Raw genomic sequence first — 27,440 nt, forward strand, 5'->3', positions numbered from 1 at the left:
TTAAATTTTTTTTTTTTATTTTTGACACACGTTGAGTGACGGCCCCCCTCATTTGCATAATGAGGCAGACATGCATAAAGCAATGTAAAAAGAAATGTGTAAAGAAAAGAATACAGAAGTTTGCGGGAATAAATAAGGGGGTAAAATGCAAAGGGAAAATCGTGTAGAAATAAATATATTAATTAATTAATGAATAAATACATTTAAACATAAATATAAAATAAAATAATTAATTAATGAATAAATACAAAATAATAAATGGTAAAATTAATAAATAAATCTAAAATTTTATAAAAAATAAATACATAAAAAAATGAAAGGGAAAAATTAAACAGAAGAGTGAACAGATAAGGGGAATTAGAACAAAGATAAATAAATAATAAAAGAAGCAAATTTAAACAGAAATATCAATTTATGTCACATTTGATCAATTAATTAATGGCTACATTTATTTTTATATTACTATTGCTACACTTATTCATTTATCAAGTAATTTATTTATTTATTCATTTGTTTTTTATTTTGGCAGGTGTCGTCCTCCATAAAAAAATACCAAGCATGCTACTCCTGTAAAACGGTAATAAATAAAGGCAGACAGCTAGCCTATAGTAAGCATAAAGCCTGAAATATGGCTACAATTTGTTAACTTTGTACTGGCTCGATTATTACCACTTTACAGATTTCATATCTGAAACTATATTTCTTATATGACTGGCTTTTTCTTAAAACATGACCTATTTTGAATTTAAACTGTTATTTGTCAGCATTATCAAACCGAGATGGACAACACTGATAAAAATAAACAATAATCCACGTTATTGTACCCAAATAAACCTAAGCAGTGGCCTTTTTTTTGTCCTTTGAGCACTGATATGGCAACACAAACTTTTATTAGTTTACAACAAAATGAAATGTAACGTAAAACTTTTCCAAACTCAATATTTGCACATTATTCTTGGATACGTTTTATATTCAGAGTATGAACAAAAAAAGACACAAGTTATTCAAAAATTAAAACTACAAGTCCAAGTTATATCACTTGGGTCATTTGTAATCTCTTAAGGCTTTGAGTATCATACTAAGCTTTTAATCGCCTGCAGATTAGCAACGTTTGGTTAGCTGATTTTAAACAGTGCAATATGCTTAGTTAAACCGATAAAGCACAGCTTTACTCGTGTATCAACAGGCTACATCTGCCATAACATGGAGATGTCATTGTAAGATACTGGACTCTTCAAAGCTTCCACATAAACTGCATGATAGAATACACACAAAGTGACAATAAAGACCAAAATGTACAAACTACAATTATCATCTGTAAGTCAAGCTCCCATACTGCTTCTGATGTAAAATGACTCTTGCTGGGCAAATACAAGGAGCCAATGGGCTTAAGGCTTTGTAACAAAATACAAAAGGATCAATAATACCGTACAGACAATATAATTCTCATTTGGCAGCAAGACACTAACATACTGTACATACATAATGTAGCACAGGAAATGGCACTGTAATTCCTCCTTTTGTTCTGATTTCCACTCAAAAACACCACACGCACACACACACGCACACACGCACACACACACACACACACACACACACACACACACACACACACACACACACACACACACACACACACACACACACACACACACACACACGGAATGTGACTTAATCAACAGATTTGGCCTGTTCATTGGACTTCTTTAGGATGCTGAGCAGGTTCTGCGACATGAAATACGGCCTCTCTGCTGATCCATCGTTGCGCTCCAGATCCTCCACTGTGACACGGACAGAAGCAGTTGAGGAACATCATTTAACCAACAGCATGCTAACACTGAAGTATTAAATGTTCTTGTATTCATGCATTGACTATCTATAATCTGTTTTGCCATTCAGCTGATTACGAATTAAAGAAGCACTCCAGCAATTTAATATTTCACTTCAATAGAGTAAGGACACCTGCGATAGACAGTTAAGAGATTAACTTAAAGGAACAGTGTGTAGGATCTGGCGGTATCTAGCGGTGAGGATGCAGATTACAACTTCTCCCGTGTGCTAAGCGTGTAGTATTGATACAGTGGCCAACGCAATGGCCCTCTCTAGAGCCAGTTGTTGTAAGAGTAGAGTGCTTAGAGTGTGTGTGTGAACGTGGGAAGTGAGTGGTGATGCAAGAGCTTTCTGCATGATGACGCTGCTACATGTACAGTATATATACATCCTTGTAGTCAGTGTATTAACGTTACATACAGTAACTTAGATGGCGGTGGGCACGCTCCCAGTTTGGAGAAGCAGACAGGAGTACCGACACGGAAGCTAAGAAATGTACTGCTGTGTGGACGCCACGTTAGTTTGGATCCGAAAGTCACACAATAACACAAACAAACTAATCCATCGATGCAGCGGTAGACCAGCAACTTCTGTGTTCCTCGAGGTAAAATTTTTGTGAATTGAGTCTGGTCTGGTAGCTTTGAAGGCTACTATATAACGGCTTCAGTCCCCCGTCAGAAAGGGCCGTCTGATAGCAAGGTAAAGCAATGAAAATATCCTAGATATAGCGTACACTTAAACTGATATTGATTTTTGTTAAAAATACGATTTTCTGCTGCTCCCGTCCACACCCACTTTACCTCATTGCCAGACAGCCCTTTCCAAGGGGTAACTGAAGTCATTATATAGCTCTCTTGAAAGCCACCAGACTCCATTCATAAAAAAAAATAATGTTACCTCACAGAACACGGGAGTATACATACAACCCCATTTCAAAAAGATCCGAACTTACCCTTTGAACCACCTTCAAACTCATGTGTTTACCCCATAACAGAACTACTACGATTAAATACAATCACCTTTAATCAAGATTTACATCCAATAAATATGGAATGTCATCAGTAATTTCATTGGGAAATCAACTTACATCTTCCACAAGGTGACGAACAAGAAAAACGAGTACAAAAGCATCCAGAGAATTAAGATGTTAGTTGTGAGCATTCAGAAGGCCATGTCAACACCATGCAGCACTTAGACAGAGAGAGAGACAAAGAGAAGATAGGGACATAGCAAGGCAGGTGGGATCAGTAAACAACTGGGAAGAGGGGAGGGGGGGTCCAGAGAGAGGTCATGACGGTTGCGTCATGGCAACACAATCACAGCACTTACGCCAGTCCAAAATACCAAGGCAAGTAGGTGGCAATACAATACATGGGATCCCATCTTGCATCTCTACAAGACTGAAGCCAAAAAAATACATAACAGACGTACACTACTGTATATATACAAGTTCCATAGGAAAAAAAAAAGATCCAATATTCATACAGTATATCAAATATGTCTAACATTTTGGCGTCAGCTGGTATTATTGTAAACAGTGAAAAGAGATTCACTATCGATTGAGATGTGAGTGTTCTGGTGGTTCTGTAGTGCATTCGTTAACAGTATTAAGACAACAAGTATTAGTGACAGCAATCAGGCACAGGTTCAGCACTCACAATGATCTACAGATCTTCACGATATAAAAACCAACACTGTTCTAAAACCAACACAAGAGAGCATTTTTTTCAAGCTACAGAGATGCACTGGGCTTTTGACCTGCTTTGACCTTCACACGTGGCCCAAGACCCTCTCCAGCTGGACAATCACATAGCAGGGCCGTCTGAAACTTAAGCTTGTTATATGCTGTAAATTTAACTGGCCCCTATTACAAAGCTGTAGATGCCGTTCTTTCATTCTTTATGCCTCATTTGTTTGCCCTTGCATTGCTGTTGACATCTACTCCTGTGGTGCAGAGGGAGGATTTTCTTCCTCTTTCTTTTCATCAGTCTCCTCTTTCTCAGCCTCCGCAGCAGGAGGCGACGCCTCCACGGTCTTTTCCTCCTGTTTCAACTCCTGCTTTTCCACCTCTTCTTTCACCTCGGCTTCTTCTTTCTTTTCAGCCTCCTCATCCTGACTGGCTTTTTGTTCTTCGTTTTTCTCCTCTTTTGGCTCTTCAGCCTCCGTCGTGGCCTTCAGAGGCTGCTCCTCCTCTTCGTTGTCCTGCTTGAGCACCGTCTGCTGTTTCAGCTGGATCTCTCCGTCTTGTTGCTGCTGAAGAGGGGTCTCCTCCTCCAGCTTCACCTCGTCCACTTGCTTGGCGGAATCCGCGGAATCCCCCTGCTCGACGCCATCGCGGTCGTCTTCCAGCTTCTCGGTTTGGGAAAGGATCTCGTGCAGCGTGGGGGACATGAAGTACGGCCTATCAGACGAGCCGTCGTTTCTCTCCAAGTCCTCACCTTTTTTTGCGTGCGTGGGGATGCGTATTTTTGTGTTTTTGATTGGGTTAATGGAAAATTAGGGGAAAATGGAAACATGAAATAAAGGGAATGTGTGAAAATAAAGTAAAGCAAAATGAACAGGGGAAACAAAGAGAAGAGGAGTCAGAAACATGGCAGGAAGAAGAAACCAGCATTTCAGCTTGAGGCAGTTAAAACAGGAAGAAGAAAGGAGATCAGACTGAATGCAAAATTACTCACAGAAGCAGAGGAACAGTGTGTCCACACACATGGCGTACACGCTGAAGAAGCCGTGGGCGATGAGGTAGGATCCCACTACCACCGTCTAGGTGAAGAAAATAACACACATCAAGACCTCTGCTGTGGCATCAAAGCCCAAGGGGGAACTCAAAGGATCAATATAGCTGCCTCTCACCAGTATCGGCACCCAGTAGTAGTTCAGAGATGGAGCAGCCTCCTCTATCGCTTTGATTCTTCCAGAGAAGAAGAAGAAAGAGAAGATGCCTGTACAGAAAAAAATGAATTCAGCTAGAAATCCAGACAGATCTCTCTCCAGTATAAAAAACAGACACTTTTGGTCTAAAAATAAAAGCTCTCTTACCAACGATTCCAACAATGAGGAGCTTCCCAAGAAACAGCAGGAAGTCAGTCACTTTATCTAAAACAGCCACCCTGTGTTGAAAAATATGAGAGTAAATCACAATTAAACTGGGCTGAGAATAGCTTCAGCATTGATTAAATGTTGTAGTCTAATTCTTATAGAATTAAACATTGTGGATATTAATTAGGGCTGTCAGAGTGAAAGCCATAATAACGTGCCGCTAATTTCTTTAGCACATTAACGCAACTTGCGATTTTTAGGTTGAAGTGGGCTCAGTTTTAAAGCTAGAGTGAAGATTCTGACATCATATGAAACTAGAAAAAAAAGCTTGTCACATAGGAGGCTAAATAATGCTCCAAACTTGCACAAAATGTTGGCGAGGAAAAACTGGCATGGCCATTTTCAAAGGGGTCCCTTGACCTCTGACCTCAAGATATGTGAATGAAAATGGGTTCTATGGGTACCCACGAGTCTCCCCTTTACAGACATGCCCACTTTATGATAATCACATGCAGTTTGGGGCAAGTCATAGTCAAGTCAGCACACTGACACACTGACAGCTGTTGTTGCCTGTTGGGCTGCAGTTTGCCATGTTATGATTTGAGCACATTTTTTATATCAAATGCAGTACCTGTGAGGGTTTCTGGACAATATTTGTCATTGTTTTGTGTTGTAAATTGATCTCCAATAATAAATATATACATATATTGGCATAAAGCAAGCATATTTGCCCACTCTCAAGTTAATAGGAGTATTAAATACTTGACAAATCTCCCTTTAAGATACATTTTGAACAGATAAAAAATGTGTGTTTCATTTGCGATTAACTATTTTAATCAATTGACAGCCCTAAGTCTAATGCTCATAGAATTAAACATCGTAATGAAATCCCACCTGACAATGTTCCTCATGAGAAGGAAAAAGGCATCTCGAGCTGAGGGACAGAAACTTTTTCCATAGATGGCAATCTGGAGAAAAACAGCAATTTACCACTTTAAAACCTGAGCAGACCCAACATCTCTCACGCAGCTGTATCCGGTTACAAGGACTCACCATGATGTAGGCATTCCTGTTCAGGAATTTGATGCATTTCTCCAGACACCAGAAGCAGCACTTCATGCAGCTCAGCATGAATTTAGCAAACTTGTTCTGAGCACCTGAAGGATGAGAGCAAGAGGGTTACAATTAATTTATGATTGCAGTATTAGATTACCGGCATTATTCTGAGCTCTGGCATCACACCTGCATCTATCCAAAACCAGGATTCAAGACTACCCAGTTTAACAACAATATCCTTTATGCATATTAAAGGGATAGTTCAGTGTTTTGAAGTGGGGTTGTATGAGGTACTTATCCATAGTCAGTGTATAATCACCTTCAACTCCACTAAATTCTGTTTATGTCATGCTACTAGTACTACTAGCTACTGGCTGACAGCCGGTTGTTTGGGAACAGAGACGTTAATACATCCACCACTGTACAGGCTTATAGCATACAGTCCATGGGTGTATTATAAGATAATAAAAGTGATGAATTACAGCCAATATATCCATTATTACAGCCGCATACAGCTAGCAGGAAGCTGGCAGAACGGGATATGTCATATAAATGTGCAGGGCGGTGCAGTCCTTTGGGTTTGATGCACGTTCTTTATGCCGAGAAAAATAACTCTGGATTCAGCTATTAGTTAATTTTACAACTTTTAGCACATAATGATTTAAATGAGGGCTTTTAAAGTGTTCGTACTGGGAAGTTGATTTACCTAAGGAAAAATATCCTCTGATTTAAAGACGTCTCTTTATACAACCATAGTCACAGACTCATTGGCATTTTCACTGCAGCGCCATCTGGCGGCTGTTGTCAAAAAAGCATCAGAGTTTCATCTCTTTGCTTCTATACTCTTTGCCCCCAGTTTGGAGAAACAGACAGGAGTTACCACACCGGAGCAAAGTAATGTACTGCTGTGGACGGGGGCAGCAGCAGAATGTATTTTAGTCACCTAAAAGAAAGGCCCAATTAAAAAAGTCAATATCAGTTTAAGTGAACGCTATATTTAGAATATTTTCTGATGGATAAGTGAAGTGAAAGTGAACGTATCTATACTGTTTTTGTCAACTGAGTCTGTCTACTTTGAAGAGAGCATAGATGAGTTTCACTTTCAGCTCAGTTCCCTGTTGGAAAGGGCTGTCTGACAGCAAGATAAAGTGGTGAAAATATTCTAAATATAGCGTACTGTAACAGCCGAAACTGTGAAAGGAATACTGTGTTGCTTAGATACGAGGGATCAACGTCATCAGACAGCGCATTGTGTTTACAGAGGATTAGGATTTGTGTGGTCTCTATTTTGTTCATGTATGATAAAATAGAATCTGTAAAACTGGGCTTGGTAAGGTTGATGTGTTAGTTAATGAAGTTAGCAATAAACAACGAGTATTGTGGAAACCCCCGCACCTGCGTGGCCGTGAAACTGTTACAGTACACTTAAATGGATTTTGATTTTTTTTCATTTTGCTGCCGGCCCTGTCCACAGCAGTACATTGTTTTGCTCCCATTTTGGTACTACTGTGTGCTTCTCCAAACTGGGGGTGTGCCGACCGTCATCTACTGTAGGTAATACACTGACTATGGATAAGTATCTCATACAAGCCCACTTCTAAACACCCGACCTATCCCTTTAACAGACTCATTGGTAAATATAGGACAATGAGAAAGATACACAGTCACAGTCAAGTAATTTAGAAAGTCAGTCGTCTTGTTATGAAGTTAAATCTTCTGACCTTTCAACTTGTGATCCAGGTACTCCAGAAGGACCCTGATGACCTGGACCAAAGACAGGATCAGAGAGCCAAAGGCCAGGGAGCCTGTGTGGTATCTGGACAGGAGGAGGGAACAGAAGCCAACCGTGAGCGTTAAAAAACTCAGCGTAAGATGAGCGCCACATGTTTTGATAGTTCTAACAAAAACAGGGGATTCACAAGCACACAGTGGACATACTGCACACACAAATACAAATTCAGACTCTAACCGGAGAGCCCGTCCCAGTGAGGAGAAGATGGGGTAGGCGGGAATATCATCAGGCTTCTTGAAGGCCCAGTAATACGAGGCAAAGGCCCCCGACAGAGTGACCTGGCCCAGGGCCGTCACGAAGTTGGCGCACCAGAAAAAGAGGAAGACGTTGTAGAACTGGAACAGGATGAGGTATTTGTGGTAGAGGGTCTCCCCACCATAGAAGGCAAACAGGCACTCTGCTTCAGGACACTGAGCTGAAATGTTGGAGGTGTTGTATGTCTAGAGTGAAAGAAATGGAAGAACGCAGTATTACAGAAGTGAGTTTTCACACAGTAGACTATGATGAGAAGTGTGATGCTGTGCAGGTAAACAGGGACACAATCAAACAGTTTCTTCCTAAAAGGTGTCAAATATAAGCCGAATATTTGTTTTTTTTTGGCTGAACCCCACACACGTCTTCAATCAGTTCAATTAATAAGGCAGTGACATTTAAAGCTTACCTCGGGGTTGCAGGTCTCTAGTGAGTACTCACACTCAGAGTTGTTGAACACTTTGTACACCTGCTCATTAGAGGTGGACAAGAAACTGGTCAGAGCGGTCAAGGATATTATGTCAACAAAGGGTGGATGTCTCTAAAAAGGTCACAATCAAGAGACATCTGCATCACTTTAAAAATGTATGGAAACATGACAAAAACTAGTAATATGGTAGGAAATATTTCCAAAAAAAGTAAATAGCGTAGAAGAGTTTATCATAAGAACTAGAGAAATGTAGGAGTTGCATACAAATGTTATAGCCTTTAGAAGTAGTAAATGGGATGGATTGAGGGTTCAACTGATGGATTAATTGGCTAATTAACAGAGATGCTCAATTAAATTGAGAGGTTGTCCATTTCATTAAATTAGGTAATTTTTCATCTTTTTTTCTCCAGTTTTTTTTAGTAATGCCTTAGCATTTTTACTGCCTTTTGTATGCAAACATTGTTTCTACATGATTTCTTCTTAATTTTCTTTTAAAGGGGAACTATTATGTTTATTTTCAGGTGCATACTTGTATTTTGGGTTTCTACTAGAACATGTTTACATGCTTTAATTTAAAAAAAAAAAAAGCTTTGTTTTTCTCATACCGGCTGTGCTACAGCACCTTTTTTCACCCTCTGTCGGAAATGCTCTGTTTGAGCTCCTGCCCCGCCCTCTTGAAAAGCCCAGTCTGCTCTGATTGGTCAGCTGGCCCACTGTTGTGATTGATCAACCGAACCAAACTCTTTGGACTCCGCTCCACTCTAACTAGTTTTGTTTGAGGGTGTGCTCATAACTAGCCGTTATGCAAAGGTGTTACTTGATGACATCGCCACGTTACGGAAGAAAAGACAGGACTTCAAGCAAGGCGTTTCGGGCAGTTCAGGAGCAGTGTTTCTGTTGGGGAGAGTAATTCCCTTTGGCTCGGACTTAGACTTTGTGACTTTTCCGACCTTTTACATGCACAAAAAACTATATAACCTAATATAGGAAAGGGAAAAAGCACAAAAGCATAATAGGTCCCCTTTAATGCAAAATATATAAAATATTTATATGAATAAAAAAACTCAGTGTAGAGTTGGAAATCTAATTTGTGCAATTAAAAGTGGAAAAAGATTGTGACACATTTATATTTTGACCATCTTTGATCATCATCTGAACAGATGAAAGGATACACAGCAGTGATGGCCCAGTAAGCGATCACCACTGCCAGGAGGGCAAAGGTCAGCAGTGGGTAGAACAGCGATGACATCACGTGCCCAACAGCTCTGAAAAAGACAACAATCAAAACGTTATATGAACAGTTTAGTTATAATACTCTGGAAACGAGGGTGATGAGAGCTGTGAGAGTGAACCATAACAGTAACAGTGAGCTGGAAGAAGCTACAGTAATATGAGCTGTGGGGAACTACAGAGTTGGGTGATAATTCCATAGATGTATATAAATTCACATACAGTAGAAACCGCATTGGCTGCTTCAGCCTGTTACTGCGTTACGTCAGCGTCGCCGCCATATTGGGGAGGTCAGAACTGGCCTGTAAACACATACAAGTGAAAGTGGGAGCTGCCGTTTCTCTGGATAAAAAGGACTATAATGTTTATATTTCTCAACTGATTTCAATGAGTCGTTTTTATATTCAAGGATTTATGATTTACGAGGAAAGTTTTGTCTCCAGTTACTTAAAATCTCAATACTCCGCTATAATCACTGCCAGACGCTCAAAAGAGTGTATCAACGTTAGCTAAGCTTAACGTTACAGGAACTGAATTACTTACGTGGTGGAACATAATTAATTTTGCTGAGAGTCAATGTTACTGTTCCAAAACCCAAGACATGACATCAGCTTCATTGTTTGCGATATTAGACGCATGTTATAAATTAAGTTTTAAACACAATATTACGTTACACATAAAGATCTATAAGCTAACATTAGCTTTGGTCTAGGGGTTAGCTAACAATAACGAACGCTAGCTAGCTCTTATCTGATGATGTACGGAAGCAAATATTTTGTAAAGACGTAACTTCAACTGTAATGTTGATAATGTGAAAAATTCTTAAAGGAAAATGTGTTATGAGAGTACGACTTTTTAATACCATATCAACAGACAGACCGGCCGGTGATCCATGAACCAGAAGCAGTAACGTAACGTTACTGAACCGTTTTTCACCAAGAGTTTTTTTTGTGAGGGGAATCTATCCACATAGATTATAAACACTTGAACATTAAAACGACTCACTAAAATCGGTTGAGAAATATAAACATTATGGTGCTTTTTATCCAGAAAAACGGCAGCTCTCCCAGTCCTGACCTCCCCACTATGGCGGCGACATTGATGTATGATCCAAAGGCCAACGCAACATCTACATACAGACGTAGGCAAAATCGTTGGTACCCTTCCGTTAAAGAAAGAAAAACCCACAATGGTCACTGAAATAACTTGAAACTGACAAAAGTAATAATAAATAAAAATTCACTGAAAATTAACTAATGAAAATCAGATATTGTTTTTGAATTATGGTTCAGCAGAATCATTTAAAAAAACAAACTAATGAAACTGGCCTAGACAAAAATGATGGTACCCTTAACTTAATATTTTGTTGCACAACCTTTTGAGGCAATCACTGCAATCAAGTGATTTCTGTAACTCTCAATGAGACTTCTGCACCTGTCGACAGGTATGTTGGCCCACTCCTCGTGAGCAAACTGCTCCAGCTGTCTCAGGTTTGAAGGGTGCCTTCTCCAGACTGCATGTTTCAGCTCCTTCCACAGATGTTCAATAGGATTTAGATCCGGGCTCATAGAAGGCCACTTCAGAATAGTCCAATGTTTTGTTCTTAGCCATTCTTGGGTGTTTTTAGCTGTGTTTTGGGTCATTATCCTGTTTGAGGACCCATGACCTGCAACTGAGACCAAGCTTTCTGACACTGGGCAGCACATTTCGCTCCAGAATGCCTTGATTGTCTTGAGATTTCATTGTACCCTGCACAGATTCAAGACACCCTGTGCCAGATGCAACAAAGCAGCCCCATAACATAACCGAGCCTCCTCCATGTTTCACATTAGGTACAGTGTTCTTTTCTTTGGATGCTTCATTTTTGCGTCTGTGAACATAGAGCTGATGTGACTTGCCAAAAAGCTCCAGTTTTGTCTCATCTGTCCAAAGGACATTCTCCCAGAAGCTTTGTGGCTTGTCAATATGCATTTTGGAAAATTCCAGTCTCGCTTTTTTATGATTTGGTGTCCTCCTCGGTTGTCTTCCATTAAGTCCACTTTGGCTCAAACAGTGACGGATGGTGCGATCTGACACTGATGTACCTTGACCTTGGAGTTCACCTCTAATCTCTTTGGAAGTTGTTCTGGGCTCTTTGGTTACCATTCGTATTATCCGTCTCTTCAATATGTCATCAATTTTCCTCTTGCGGCCACGTCCAGGGAGGTTGGCTACAGTCCCATGGACCTTAAACTTCTGAATAATATGTGCAGCTGTAGTCACAGGAACGTCAAGCTGCTTGGAGATGGTCTTATAGCCTTTACCTTTAACATGAAGGTCTATAATGTTCTTTCTGATCTCCTGAGACAACTCTCTCCTTAGCTTTCTGTGGTCCATGTTCAGTGTGGTACACACCATGATACCAAACAACACAGTGACTACTTTTCACCCTTTAAATAGGCAGACTGACTGATTACAAGTTTGAAGATACCTGTGATGCTATTTACAGGACACACCTTAGTTTAACATGTCCATATGGTCACATTATTTTACATCTTTTCTAGGGGTACCATCATTTTTTGTCCAGGTCAGTTTCATTAGTTTGTTTTTTAAAATGATTCTGTTGAACCACAATTCAAAAACAATGTCTGATTTTCATTAGTTAATTTTCAGTAATTTTTTATTTATTATTACTTTTGTCAGTTTCAAGTTATTTCAGTGACCATTGTGGGTTTTTCTCTCTTTAACGGAAGGGTACCAACAACTTTGCCTACGTCTGTACAATATATAAATCTATGGATAATTCTCTGTGGGTTTGTCACTAACAGCAACCCCTTTCACATTAATCAATTGTCATTATATTGATTAGTGCAGCTTTAAAATATGTGAGCAGGTCTGGTCACTTGTCTACCTCAGCTGAAAAAACAGAACGGAACGACGCTGCACAACGCCACACACGACCAACTCAGACTGACCTGCTGGCCTCTTTGATGAGGGCGATGGCAATCATGATTCTCTTCCTGAGGAAGATGAGAAGCAGGATGATGATGACCTCCACAATAGCCAGGATGATCACTGCAAAACAGAAACGGCATTCGATTAACAGGACTCATAAATGCTTCATGCAGAGATGTATTAATGACTGAAAGTGTGTTTGTGCATACTAAAGGCCAGCCAGGTCTGTCTGATCTGCAGGTAGACAGAGAAGTCCGTCTGCAGGCCAAGGTCACGGATGGTGACATCAGAGCCTTGCACTTCCTTCAGACTCGCAAATTCCATGTAACAGTGGAAAATCCCTAATGGCAAATAAAAAAAATAGTCCAAATATTTAGAAATGTTTTATTTTAATGAAAGTAGATAACTTCAACATCACAACAAGATTAGGACTTACCATATCCGATGACTATAATAACCAAAACAATCATGACCCAGACCATGATGCCGGCCAAGAATCGCAGCAGGACGATGAAAATCAAGCTGACGACCATGGCGATCACCAGACCACTAGAGAGGGTAGACACATCAAACGTTGTATCATACCGAGTTAACAACCGAGTCTTTTAGCATTTTGGCCTGTGAACTTGACAGTTGCGGTAATGCATATTTTCTGGTTTCAAAATGACCAATTGGCTGAGGTCGGCCTTGAACACTCAGATGCTTTCATGTACTACTGTAAGTGAAAACATTCAACAGCCATGATAACTGTGTGTGTTTCGACAGCTACAGTAGATCAGCTGACTGAATCTGAAATAACATTTTCTAACATCATAAACGCGCATCTTGTGTTAGTCAACAGTAATTATTGAAATATACCACCAGTACAGTCAAAGTAAAAGTAAAAAAAAAAAAAAAAAAAGCAAAAATATAATCAACAACAGAATATAGACACACGGTAATAACAGCTACCCTATAAAATTATTATATTAAAGTAAACATTCTAGAAGTGCAACTTAGTATGCCCTTTTAATGTACACAAGTACACTGAATCTTACAATAAAGTGCTTTTTGTAAGTATACTTACATTTTTATGAAGTGAAATTATAGCACACTTTAATAAAACATACAAATAGTGTATTACAAATGCCTTTCAAATAAGTATACTTGTCATAAGTACACTAAAATACCACAATAAGTATTTGCAATTTACTTTTTAAAATTACACTTTCATACAATTTACAATACACTTATAAGAAAGTATACTTTTTTATAAATACACTAAAATACCACTAAGTATTGCAGAATTAGTATATTTATTTTTAGTAGATTGAAGTTGAACTTAATGACATCTATTTAGATCTATATTCTAAATATACTTTAAATTAAGCACAAAAAGTACAAGTATACTTATAATAGCTTTTATATACTGTAAATTATATTTACAGTATACTACTTTTTGACCTGTGTTGGACTCCTGATGTTCTACCACACTGTTCTGTTACTGTAAGCACTAGAAAGTGGACAGACTTACAGCAATATCCAGTACCAAGACTGAGTGTAGTCCTCAAAGATTCTCATGGCCACCTGGCGAGCTTCAACAACCACATTTGATTTCCTGTAAAAACAAAAAAGGGGAAATGAACATTGTAGACATCTGCCAAGTATGGAGCCCTAGACCTGACTACATTTAGTAAAGGGTCAAAAAATCAATCAATCAATAAATAAATAATACTGTTAAGTTAAATAATTACAATGGAGAAGTGAAGCCAATACAGACGTGTCTTAAACTTGCATTCTTTCTAATAGCCAGCAGGGGGCGACTCCTCTGGTTACAAAACATGAGTTTATGGTCTCAATCGCTGGTTTCAAGTCTTCTTCAGTACAGCATGATGTTCATTTAGTAAATGATGGTCCCATTTAGAGTCAAATAGACCGTCAAGCAGGGTATGATTTAGGGCGTTGTCCAGTCTGGGAATTGTCCGTGTTTTCGTCTTACAACGTTAACCCTTTAACAGTGTGTTTTCAGTTCATGAAAGTTCATTTTGGTTGCCTGAAAACGTCTTATTCAGAGTTCGGTTGTTCTTAGCTCCACCCTCTTGTATCATGTCTGGTTGCAAAAAAACAACATGGCGACGGCCAAATACCAAGACGGCAACGGCCAAAATGCCAACAGTCCACAAACCAATGGGTGATGTCACGATGACTACGTCCACTTCTTATATCCAGTCTATGTGGCTAGCTACTAAAAACATTGGTAGCTAAACACACCAGCCTTTTCAGCTAGCTACCTAGCTGAAGCTAACATTCATCATAAAACTACAATAGCCAGTGCACATAATGATTATAATATCATCTATATGCCGCATACTGCTGCAGCATCACTGTATAACAGTAGTTAAATCAATTTACTATACTATTCAGTTTCGGGGCTTCATAGCCATTATATTACTGACTTACATGATAGATAAAGTTGTAACTTCAGGATGTAATTCATTCTGAAATAATGTTATTATTATGTTATTCATTTTATAGGCTCATCATGTCACTGCAAATTAAGATGACAAATAATGGGGCTCCAGCTGCTGTTGGCAGCAAGACTACAACATAACAGCCTGTAATACTCATCATCTTGATATATAACATGCAGGGAGCATTGCAACCGCCCCCAGTGGGAATAACGCTGATAGAAAACACTGACATAAAGACCCTACAGGGAGCATATAAATAGAGCAGAACCAAAGCAGGCGTGCAATGTAGCAAACACACATCAGCGTACAGAGTAAATACGAGCATTAAGACCTTTAAGTAGTGAGGTGTGATATGCTAGCTGTCAACTGACACAGCATAGCAACATGTGTGTCGAGAGTGTCAAACCTGAACTGGTTATCTAAACCACCTAACAGTGTTTTCTCTTGGGCTTAAAAGTAAAGGTTATTTAAATTTTTACTGATTAATCCATATATATGAGTTTTGATTATTCAATTAATCATTTGAAAATGTAAAAAAAAAATGAAGACAAATGTCCACTGTTTGTTTTGCGAGAGCTCAAGGTAATCTCTTCAACTGCAACATTAATGTTCTTATAATATCACCATATTGTGTGTTGCCATACAGTGAAAAGGACTCACTTGGATGCTTCCAGCACATCTGATGCATTGATATTGACGCCCTCTCCGGCATCAATAATGGTCTCATTGCCCACCATCACCACTCCACCTTTCATCGTTGCCAAGGCAGGAAGGCAGCGACGCGTGACTGAGGAGGGAGGAGATGATCTGGTTATGTGTAGTGTTCTATTTGTTTCTGTTTTACACAGAAACCACAGACTTACAGATGCAGCAGCTGATGTGAGAGAAAGTAAGTTCAGGAGGTGAAGAACGAGCATCTCACTTACAGGCTTTACTGGGCATCAGCATGGCAGGACACAAGCCATCCTTCAGGAGCTCGGGAGGACTCTGAACCATGAAAAACAGCTTTCAATGTACCTTTTTTTTTGTCATACTCTAATGCATGTTTCACAGCATTGCTTTTAACATGTACAAAAAAGAGTGATCAAATTATTTGAATACTTACCAATTTGGCGAAGTCTACTCCATCCTTACAGTATCGTTGGTAGTATTCACGGTCTTCTTTGTTGCCTAACTTGGCTTTCATCAACGTCATATGCCTGTCAGGACACCTTTCCACACATAACTGGACACAAATAACAACATACAATCATGACAATTAGCGTGATTCTTATAGGAAGGAGAAAAACGTTGCAATGAACATAAAAGATAAGGAGATATTGTTTCTGACCTGTGTGGTGGGACACTGGAATTCCAGCAGCGTCAGAGGGCTGGCACATTTCAGGATGTTAAAGTAGAACAGAAGAGGCCTCTTCCTGTTGCGTGACAACAGTAAAACAAAACTATTATTTGGCCTGTATCATAAGTAAATGAGGGATATCAGGTTACAGTAATGCCTATAATTTAGGGCTGTCAATCGATTAAAATATTTAATCGCAATTAATTGCATGATTGTCTATAGTTAATCACGATTAATCACAAATGAATCACACATTTTTGTTCAAAATGTACCTTAAAGGGAGATTTGCCAAGTATTTAATAATCTTATCAACATGGGGGTGGGCAAATATGCTTGCTTTATGCTAATATATGTATATATTTATTATTGGAAATCAATTAACAACACACAAATATTGTCCAGAAACCCTCACAGGTACTGCATTTAGCATAAAAAAAATAAGCTCAAATCATAACATGGCAAACTGCAGCCCAACAGGCAACAACAGCTGTCAGTGTGTCAGTGTGCTGACTTGACTATGACTTGCCCCAAACTGCATGTGATTATCATAAAGTGGCATGTCTGTAAAGGGGAGACTCGTGGGTACCCATAGAACCCATTTACATTCACATACCTTGAGGTCAGAGGTCAAGGGACCCCTTTGAAAATGGCCATGCCAGTTTTTCCTCACCAAAATTTTGCGTACGTTTGGAGCGTTATTTAACTTCCTTTGCCACAAGCTAGTATCACACTACCTTTAAATCTGACCCTGCTACAACCTAAAAATTGCAAGTTGCATTAATGCGTTAAAGAAATTAGTGGCGTTAAAACAAATTTGCATTAACACATTATTATAGCGCTACCCTTGACCGCCCTAGTATCATTATATGAAATACACAAGATAGTCAGAATGTGAAAAGTTTCCAAGGACACATATAGTGTAGACATTATGTTCATACAGGTCAGGTGACTCACTCCAGATTGGTTCCAGCTTGTCCGCAGAACTGCCCCCTGCTATCGGTGGGGTAGATCACTTTCCTGGGGTCACCCTGAGACCAGGCTGCACAGAGAAGAATTAAAATCATTCAGAACAAAAGCCTACATCAGATCAAATGACAACAAATATTAAAATTGAAAGTCGCACATTTCCAATGTATGAGTTATCTCTTTGCTGGCAATACATGACATTTAAATAAAACTCCAGTCCGTAAAGACAGACTGTTCATACTGTAGCAAAGACATGGGAAAAGGTTGCATTCAGGGAGAGCAGATAGACAGAGCATCACGTCTTAAATATGTACATTGCATGTTTTCTATTGATGGTCATTTTTATTTATCTTTCTGTATCAACTAATGCTGTACTTGGTATCTATGGTGGACTCGCTGTATCTAAGGAGTCTGGAAACAGCCTTATACACCACACTGATGAAAGTAAGGTAGCCAAAAATGTTTGGTGAAGGCTGTACCGGAGGAGAGCTGTGCGATGTGTTTACATTTTTTTGGTCTTAAATAAATAATGTACACTATAGTGCTTAAGCAATGAAACAGTATATATTGTAGTAATGTAGGATCAATCTTACCGACAATACCGACAGCAAAGTACCCCAACAAGGCCAAGATGAAGAGAATACAGCAGAGGATATCTGTGCAGCCCCTGAGGAGAAGAGAGGAGAGGAGAGGAGACGAGAGGAGAGGAGAGGAGAGGAGAGGAGAGGAGAGAGGGGAGGAGAGGAGAGGAGAGGAGAGGAGAGAGGGGAGGAGAGGAGAGGAGAGGAGAGGAGAGGAGAGGAGAGGAGAGGGGAGGAGAGGAGAGTAGAGTATTGTTATTTGTGTCTTGTTCTACAGAAAGAAAAGAATAATGATCAGTGATTGAAACAGACGTCTCACCTGTTGTGAATTGGCCCTTTGAAGTTTGGGTCAAACTTCCTGGTGTCCCCTGGGGATGAAAAGAGACAACAGGCTTTTTAATGTCTCCCACTATAACTTGTTTTTGAAACGTTTAACTTCATTATGATGGGACTATTATACATGCACTAAAGATAGTTAACCAAAAGCCTGTGGTTTCACTTCAAGGACCACAAACCACTTTTGATTGTAAGCTCTCAATGAAGACCTAAATGAAAACTCCTTAACCACCAACTGTGGGTAAAAAGTTGTTTTTGGCAATTAAACACTATTTGAATCCCTTGGTTGTTGACGATACTGACACTCAAATTAATATCACAATAATCATAGGAATATCTCTTCAATATCATAATAAATAGAGATAAAAAAAAAAAATAAAACACTTCAAACGTGTTTCTAATTAACATTTGCTTGAAATCACTACTTTGGACAACTGAATTTAGTAAACTAAATCAGCATGATTATATCATGATGATACGATTCCACTGAATAATAATATAATAATATGGAATAATTGTCCAGCACTAGTTGTGGATGCTTTTTGCTCTCCTTACATTTTGTCCTGGTTGGTCAGTATACTCTCTCTATATACTGAATAATACCATAATATAATATACTGAAATGTGAAGGAGACTCTGTACGCTGTAAATGTCACTGCTGGATTATGAGCACCTCCAACACAGTAATTGTACGTGTGTAAAAATAACTATAGTACTATAGATTTGTATGTGACTGAAGCTTTGTGGCTAAAATCGATATATAACTGTTTATAAGGTCTTATAATTAAGTTATTTCCAACATCTCTACACATCCATCAGCACTGTCATACAGTATTACAGGAATGTAGCTATTTTAGTATTCAGTGGTACCAAAAAATAAAGGGTCCTCTCACAGCAAACATCCCTTGATGATTTGCTAACATTGTTACCTAGTGGAACGTCTGGAGGCCTATGGTTAAATGACCATACTACCGCAACGTCCCTTTGTGGGCATTTCCTGTCTGTATATGTGCTGTCACTATGAAATATAAAGGGCAAAATGAGAAGAAAAAAACTAAAAATTGTTCAATACCTTTTCCTTTAGTACTTTTGAAGTGCTTATTGTGTCATGCTGGTGGCTGTATGGCTACTTATGTATCACTGACTATTTAAAGGTCCCATATTGTGCTCATTTTCAGGTACTTGTATTAGTATTTTGTGTTTCTACTAGAATATGTTTACATGCTGTAATGTTCAAAAAACCCTTTATTTTCCTCATACTATCTGCCTGAATATACCTGTATTTACCCTCTCTGTCTGAAACGCTCCGTTTTAGTGCATTTCAACGGAATTGCGTTGCTAGATAACAGTTTCGGTCCATGTTTACTTCCTGTCAGCTGATGTTATCTACATACACTGCAACAGGAAATAAACTGGGACACATTTAGAATGTTTATGTTTAAAACCGTGTAATGGTCTAAATATTGTATATTTGTGACATCACAAATGGACAGAAATCCTAACGGCTTGTTTCAAACGCACAATTTCTGAATACGGGCTGTGTGTATTTCTCCGTATATTAAGCGTTTTGATAGTTTTAAAAGTATTTATACAGCACTTAAACCTGCTTTATAATATAAAAGACATGACTCAGTTTTTACAATATGGGATCTTTAAAACTGAGCTATAAATCAGTATCACTGCATTGTTTAGACACAGATTACACACACGTACAAATGGCATTTCTTCCAAGAATTTACACTATATTTAAAAGTATTAATACTAGGGCTGTCAAAGTTAACGGGAATTCATTTTTAACGCCACTAATTCCTTTAACACATTAACGCAATCGATCTTTCGGAGGTTGTAGCAGGCTCAGTTTTAAAGCTAGTACAGATACTGGCATCTTATGAAACTAGAAAACCTAAGGAACCCATTGGTACCCACCATGTCATACTAGCTTGATAAATCTCCCTTTAAGTTACATTTTGAACAAATAAAAAAATGTGATTAATTTGCTATTAATCGTTATTAACTATGGACAGTCATGTGATTAATCGCGATTAAATATTTTAATCGATTGACAGCCCTAATTAAGAATGTATTGGTATCTACAGTAGGGTATATGAATAAGTTCAATGTATGCGTGCACACAAAGAGCTCTATGCATACGGGAGACACACATATATAAGTGTAAGGCCGTGTATTGACAAAGACAAGACATTCTCCTGAACAAAAGGATTCTTCTGCCTGAGTGCAATGCCTAGCAACCCACAAAATGGCTCCCCGGCGACGGTGAGCTCCCCGTGGACATCACCAGCCGCCATGGAAACACCTCAGACACGGCAGAGGAGAAGCATCGACCAAGCCCACTCCGCCTACAGTGAGGACGTCTTGAGCTAACACTGTGAGTCATGAATGTGCTCATCCCTCATTTCCAGAATTCTCTGAATCACACCTTGAAATATGTTTTACACAGGAAATCAGCTAGAATTCAGCAAACCGACATCCTCTTGTAAGATAACCAGACTCTGAGCTATTATGCAACCTGTCATATTACTGGAAGTGTCTGCCGCAGACTTCATGATGATTGATGAAGCAGCATTTAACTGTTCTTTGAATGCTCCGTTCCAGACACAAAGTGGGATGTAGAGGTGAGGCCAGCTACTTTCAGTCACTGCCTGGTGCTTACATACAGTGCGTCTGCTACACGCTGCTAATGCACTGACACTAGCGTACACACACTCTGCCCACACACTACAGACAAGAAACTGGCACCACCACAAATAAAGCGCCACTGGACTTTGTATTTTAGGTAATAAGTGACTTAAAGCGGTCCATCAACATCACAACTAGTGAACATGAGCCATTAGTCAAAGCAGCAGTAGACTATCTGACAAGCTTCAGTAATATCAACAAGATATTCAGCAACAAATGAACCTTCAGTTCATCATAAATCAGACTGTTATCGTACCTTGACCGTCGTATTTTGTCATCCTGCCGTTAATTCTGTCTCAGTTTCTGTCATGGACGTTTTTTATAGATCTCTCTCAGTGTGCTGTGTTGTTTCTTTAAGTCTCCTTCCTGTATGAGGTGTTTGTGCTTCGAACCTCTAACTCTTCACTTCCTTCTTTCAGTGTATTCACAGCTCTGCCTTCGCCTCCTATCTCTCTCTGGTCCCTCTCTTGACTCAGAACTCGTCGGGGGAATTGCAGCAATAACAGCATTGATGGGGGAATTGAGAGCGGAGCAGCAGAAGCAACAAAGACTTGTAGCGCCTGTGAACCTGCTGTTGCCAAAATTGACTGAAGACTAAAAGGTTTTACATGTCTGACTACAGGGACATGATCTGGAAATCAAAACAGCCTTTCACTCCGGCATCATAACAGTTATTTTAGGCTTCATCACAATCCGTCTCACAACACAGCACTTGTTTTGTTGTCGCAGTACTATAAAACACCACAACTGTACAGTTTTCTCTTTAACTCTTATGTTATGTGATTTATGGCCTTCTTCCTGTTTCTACTTTCAGCTGTATTTTCAAGCTTGTGACAGCACTGCGACCACATCCCGCCCTTCTAAGTGCTTTCATATTCAATCATAACTTCCTAAACAATGAACAAAGACGTCTTGAGATGGTTTCTTGCATTGACAATGATTTGGTTATGATGCATTGTGTGTGTCTGACACATGCGAGGCGGTGAGCTGAACTGCACATCAGAGATAAGACCGTCCTACATGTTCTCTGGTGACAAATGACTGTGGTTTGATGGTCTGCCCACTTCTTCCGCTGCCATGTGACACAGACTGACAGCATGCCATAGCATGAAATACAATACTAACTACTGATCTCATACACGTGCCTGTTACATACACAGCGCCATGTCCTTGCCCATACATACACAACCTTGTTCATCTTTAGAAATCTAGTTTCCTTCTCCTGTGTGGGAGCCGAACAGATACTGGGTTTTTAAGACTCATATCAAGAGTTAGAGACTTAAAGTAGTAGTTTGACATTGTCAGACATACGCTTATTTGCTTTCTTGCAGAGCTAGATGAGAAGATCGAATCCACTATCATGTCTAACAGAGAACGTATATTACCAAGAAGGGAAAGTTAATTGGTCGTTCCATTGCAACATCAGCGCCCAGCAGCAGAGCTATGCTTCCGCCATTTTGGACTGAAAGTGACTACCGGATGCCAGTAAAACGTCCGCCTAAAAAGTGCCTTACAAAAGTAAAACAAAAATATTTCTATTCTGTTGTCATATTATACCGATAAAATATTATAAATATAATAAGTATTTGCTGTGTCTTTGCTTCTATACTCTTTGTGTCTATACAGTACTGTGTTTATATGCTAAATATGGAGCAAGTGGCCAATTAGCTTAGCTTAGCTTAGCATAAAGACTGTAAAGAGAGGGAAACAGCTAGCCTGGATCTGTCCGAAAGTAACATAAAAGTGTTCATTTGTGAAGATTATCTTGCAAGATCCTGTAAGTATCATAAACTTGTTTGCCACAGAGCTTATTTTCCGCAATAATCCCAAACCCAGTGGAAAAATCCCATTGGTTTTTTGTTGAGGGAACCCAGGGCGATGCTAACTTCCTGGTTGGCCTACAAAAATCCGTCATCCCTGGAGCACTCTATTATTGAGATATTATTGTTAACCATACTAATTCTGGCCAAAAATGTATTGCTGCTGTGTTAGTGCCCTGGCTGTGGTTAGAAACTGAGTTATTACCAGTTTTTGCATAGTATTTATTTATATAAAAAAAGTTGAAAGGGTTGCACTCCTCTTTGCCATCACTTTGTGTGTATACATTTCCTCTTTCTCTTTACTGAAGGGGATAAACATTGTTTTTCCATCAGCCTTTCATTGGCAGGAGCATCTGCTAATGAGAGAGACACAGCTCCATTAGAGCTGGAGGAACAGGCGGCTCTTCGCCCGCTTTGTGCCATAAAACAATCTCTGATTGTGCTGAAAAGCATTCCAGCACATTTGTTGTGTAAATGTGGCCAAATGTCTTGTAAATAATAGTCTTGTTTGTTTATGTAATGGGCAAAATTGATGGCATAGTGGGTTACTAGTCTCAGTAGATGTAGATGTAGCGACCTTATAAGTAGAGATTTTTTTTAAAAGGTGTAAATGTTGCAGATGATTTTGGGTATTCTGAGTTCCTCAGGTAGTTCATGGCTAACTCAAGGGACCCTGGTGATGGAAACCCACAGGGCCTGCCAGACAATTAGTCTGCATCCAGGTCCACATGGAGTTCAAGACGTCTGCCAAACATTACTGATCTTAACAGTATTTAGTAATATCCTGAAATATTTTTAAAAATTGAATGGAGACAATGCTAAAAGTGAAATAATACGATCTCTGCTTCTGCTGACAATATGATAGTCACGATTTTAAGTGTGTACGTGTGTACATGTGTACGTGTGTATGTGTATACGTGTGCACGTGTTTGTGTGTGTGTGTGTGTGTGTGTGTGTGTGTGTGTTAAAGGAAGTGATGATGTCATGACTGATGTGATTCACTAATGGGCCCAGAGGGGTTATCAGATGAACCCTTCTCTGGCTACCTTAATGGGTTAGTGGCCACTGTGGTTGTGCCTGTCTGTGTGTGGGTGTGTGTGCCTATGTGTGTGTGTGTGTCGGGGGGGGGGGGGTTTGTCTGCAAACGGACTGTACGTGCAAGGAGACTTTATGAGTACATTTCATCTCCTTTGCTCTTATTCCTGACATTTTAATCTTTGTATTTAGAGCCTGTAGATAAAGATGGCTAATATATGGGACTCACAGAAACTACTGTGTGTGCTACTGTTTTACTGCTGCATCTAGCAGCTGTTACTGCTTCAAAAAACTCTCCTTTGACAACTACTAATGAGGTCTCTGGCCTACATACTCTTAAAGGGAAAGGAGGAAACAAACATTAAAGTCTCTCTTTGTAGAGCTAAACACTTAAAAACTGACAACCACTGGCTCAGATCACAGCTGCTCTCTACTCCTCACAGAAACAGCTTGGATCAAACAGCTACAGTTTGTCTGATTTTCCCAAAGCAACAGCCCAAATGACAAGCACTCATTGTGGGACATTTAGTGTCTCTGTGTGTGCTCATGCATGTGTGTATACACGCAGTGTGTGAGTGGTAGGGGTGGGCGATATGGAGAAAATAAAATATCACAATATTTTTTACCACCGTGAAGATATTGTAGGGTTGACTATTGGTGCTTTCACAAAATATTTATAAAATTAGATATTTGATAAATAATCATCAGTAATGTGGATATAATGACTGGGTAGTGGGTAAAAGCAAATAATAGAACAGCTACAACAATCTGGGAAGTTCAGAAAATGACATCACTTTACTGTAATACAGCCTTTAAAACCAGGAAAAGACAACACTGATGCCATATTACGATATCCAAAATCTAAGACGATATCTAGTCCCATATCACGATATAAAAATAATATCTACATATTGCCCAGCCCTAGTGTGTGGTAATGCATCTGAGTGTTTCCTAGCTTAATATTGACTGGAAGCCTCCTGACTGTGTCTGCTGCTGAGTAGGTAGAGCAGGCAAGGCTGAACACAGTCCAGGCGGTGCAGGCTGCAGCCTGCCTGCCTGCAAGCACTCCAGCTTAGATAGAGGGAAAATGTAGTAGTAGCTAACAGTAGTAGGCAACCAGAGACTGCTCACAGGTCAAACTCTGCTAGTAAAAACTGCTGTTTAAGATAACCGGTGAGCAGGAATGTGTATTGTTTGTTTGAATCGTATAAACCTTTATCTCCGGTTTAAAAGGGCTGTGCTTTTTGACCTCTTAGCCTTCATGGGGGAGGAGAGCCGAGGAAAAAGAGTTGTCGTGGTAAAAGGGAAAGCAACAAGGAAATGCTCCACAGTGGCAGCTCTATATGGATTGACTGGAGAGGATGTGCGCTTTAACATGTTGGGCGTGGGCGGGTGGGAGCATCTCACATTGTGAAAGAAGGAATAACAATCTGACAGCATTAGTGTCGTCTTCCCAATTAAATCCCAGTGTGAAGGCCTGCGGTTTGCTTTTGAGCTATGGCCATCCTCCCATGTAACAACACTGACAAGGGGGTATTAAAGCAAGAATAACACCGCTTACGAAAACTTCATGACTCAACAGTCCATATGAACAACAACCCAGCCCAGAGACAAGAAGGCCGCGCCAGGCTTCTGTGGGTTTGCTAAGTTGAGAAAATGCATGTGTGACACAAATAATAATCGCCAATGAGTCACATCTTTGGCTGGTAGCCTATATATGGGGGATGGATTTTCCATGATTATGAAATGTTCATATGTCTATATACAAAATGTTTTTTTTTAGCCCGGGGAAAACAAACCTTGCCTGTTTTTGTGTGTTCTTGCAGTACAGAATAACCTGAAAGCTAATTTAATATAAACCCATCAAGACAAGCCTTGTTTGAATGGATGGCAACCTACTTTTCTTTATCAGCTTGTTTTATCAGTAAGCCATATTCCAACAATAAAGGTTGAGGTGCATAGGCTAGTTTTGGTTTCATGGGATATGTGTAATTTGCAGTATACAGGCTGTTAAAATAGGGCAAACTGGCCAAATACAACCACCCATTTACAGCATGGTGCTTCATTCACTGTGTGTGTTGTCAAATGAAAAATTAAAGACCAGTATTGTGAGATAATAGATGAGAACTGCTCTGCTGTGGAGGATGAGGATGACTCCAGATCTGCATGAGGTCCACACCCATCCATCCCTTGCAGTCATTGTTTCCATTCCTTCCCCGTTTAGAGCACAATCAAAGACAGTCTCATAATAAAGCTGTTCTTACCATATTTAGGGTCGGGGTTTTTCTCCTCCAGCTCCATTCTCACACACTGCTCGGCTCCTCGCTGCTGATCAGACGTTAGACAGGACAGTTACCATGGAAATGTCGAGGGAAAAGACACCAATAACAGTAGCAGACCGCTTCAGATTGAGCTACAGCAACACAGAGAGAGAGAGACCATCCCAAACCAAGCTGAAGCACGGCGCATTCCAGGCTAACGGAGAGGGGGGCGCAGCCAATCAGAAAGCAGAGAATTGTGAGTGACAGCTGCCACAGCCAATCAGAGTGTGCCTGGGCGGGACTAAATAATTTGGCTTGCCCGCTACTTCAATGGAATGTGAAGAGAGCGAAATGTGTTTCTGAGAAACATAATGAATTTAGAAAGATGTTTAAAATGGGTTTCCTTTTCTTGATTAAGAAAAAAAGTCGCTTAAAGGGTCATTTCATTGCTGTCTTGTAATTGCTTCTCCCCATGTTGTCCATGTATCTGTTTTTATGTTTTTTTTAAAAAATTTTCCCACTCACAATGTTGTTTGAAGAAGTCTTTATAGATATTTAAATCAATATCTTCCTCACAAACACTAATCATACACTTCCATGCAACACACACTTGTCTTTGTTGATATATTTACTGTATTGTTATTGTTGTTATTATATATATATATCTTATCCTAATTGTTTTGTTATCACTATTATGTTGTCATATTATTTCTTTATATTAATCTTGTCTCTAGGTGGAGGCTTCAGATAAGCCCAGTGGTGTTTTTGGCTCTTCCTGCACTGTATATTATTCATTTATTTTTTTGTTATGTTGTATAGTCTTAAATTGTGCAAAACAAATAAACAAAATGAACTCAGAGCGTTATTTTTTGCATTTCTTATTTTAACCTTATGTGTGAGAGAAAATCCACCCAGTAAATAAAAGAGCACAGCAGTGGTGAAAAATAAAGTAGGCAACATTTAGTTAACTGAACAATCGAGAGCTTCTTGTAGGCCTATATTATTATGCCACTTCATGCTTTGATCTGTACTCCACTCTATATATACATATATGACAGCTTTAGTTACAGCTGGTGTGCCAGTTAAAGTGGCAGTAGGCAGAATGTTTTTTAAGCGTCATTGGGAGAAAAAAATCCATAATAACCTTACAGCATATTGTAATTCAAGTGTTCTGAGAGAAAACTAGACTTCTTCACCTCCTCATGGCTCTGTTTTCAGGCTTTAAAAAATCTAGCCCATGACGGGAGACTTTGACCAATCACAGGTCATTTCAGAGAGATAGTCACTGCGAGAGAACTCCGATCAAACAATCAAACTAGGCAGCGCTGATCAAATATGAATATTCTGCTACTGTAATGCCTATTTCTCTTCTCAAATATTTTCAGAAACATA

General features: G+C 39.4%; 1 protein-coding gene across 3 annotated transcripts; it reads right to left on the reverse strand.

Moving 5' to 3' along the window:
• Window positions 1–847: 847 nt before the first annotated feature.
• Window positions 848–26,451, reverse strand: slc44a2 (solute carrier family 44 member 2). Of its 3 annotated transcripts, none has more exons than XM_037765617.1 (22): window positions 26,052–26,406; window positions 18,219–18,267; window positions 17,912–17,985; window positions 17,307–17,391; window positions 16,344–16,428; window positions 16,119–16,238; window positions 15,940–16,000; window positions 15,674–15,800; window positions 14,077–14,160; window positions 13,000–13,112; window positions 12,773–12,904; window positions 12,584–12,683; window positions 9,572–9,664; window positions 8,379–8,463; window positions 7,895–8,157; window positions 7,647–7,741; window positions 5,923–6,026; window positions 5,764–5,837; window positions 4,870–4,940; window positions 4,684–4,772; window positions 4,509–4,593; window positions 848–1,781 (listed from the first exon to the last, which is right to left on the reverse strand). In XM_037765617.1, exons 1-22 carry the CDS (start codon window positions 26,086–26,088, stop codon window positions 1,672–1,674), a joined length of 2,136 nt encoding a protein of 711 aa, XP_037621545.1. In that variant the 5' UTR covers window positions 26,089–26,406; the 3' UTR covers window positions 848–1,671. The 3 variants fall into 3 exon arrangements, with proteins under 3 accessions (XP_037621545.1, XP_037621543.1, XP_037621544.1); XM_037765615.1 differs by lacking the exon at window positions 848–1,781 and adding an exon at window positions 2,836–4,268 and having other exon boundaries at window positions 26,052–26,451; XM_037765616.1 differs by lacking the exons at window positions 848–1,781; window positions 26,052–26,406 and adding exons at window positions 2,836–4,268; window positions 21,189–21,344.
• Between the last annotated feature and the right edge of the window lie 989 nt (window positions 26,452–27,440).

This window comes from Sebastes umbrosus, chromosome 3 (genome assembly GCF_015220745.1).
Source record: "Sebastes umbrosus isolate fSebUmb1 chromosome 3, fSebUmb1.pri, whole genome shotgun sequence".
Lineage (NCBI taxonomy): Eukaryota > Metazoa > Chordata > Actinopteri > Perciformes > Sebastidae > Sebastes > Sebastes umbrosus.

What these genes read in the sequence shown, in the direction of transcription:
- slc44a2 (XM_037765615.1), bottom strand. Translation starts at nt 26,088, where the DNA reads ATGGAGCTGGAGGAGAAAAACCCCGACCCTAAATATG. An exon ending in CAAGCTGGAACCAATCTGGA is followed by an intron (nt 16,429 to 17,306) that starts GTGAGTCACCTG and finishes GTCACGCAACAG; the next exon opens with GAAGAGGCCTCTTCTGTTCT. An exon ending in CTCATCAAAGAGGCCAGCAG is followed by an intron (nt 9,665 to 12,583) that starts GTCAGTCTGAGT and finishes TGTCTTTTTCAG; the next exon opens with AGCTGTTGGGCACGTGATGT.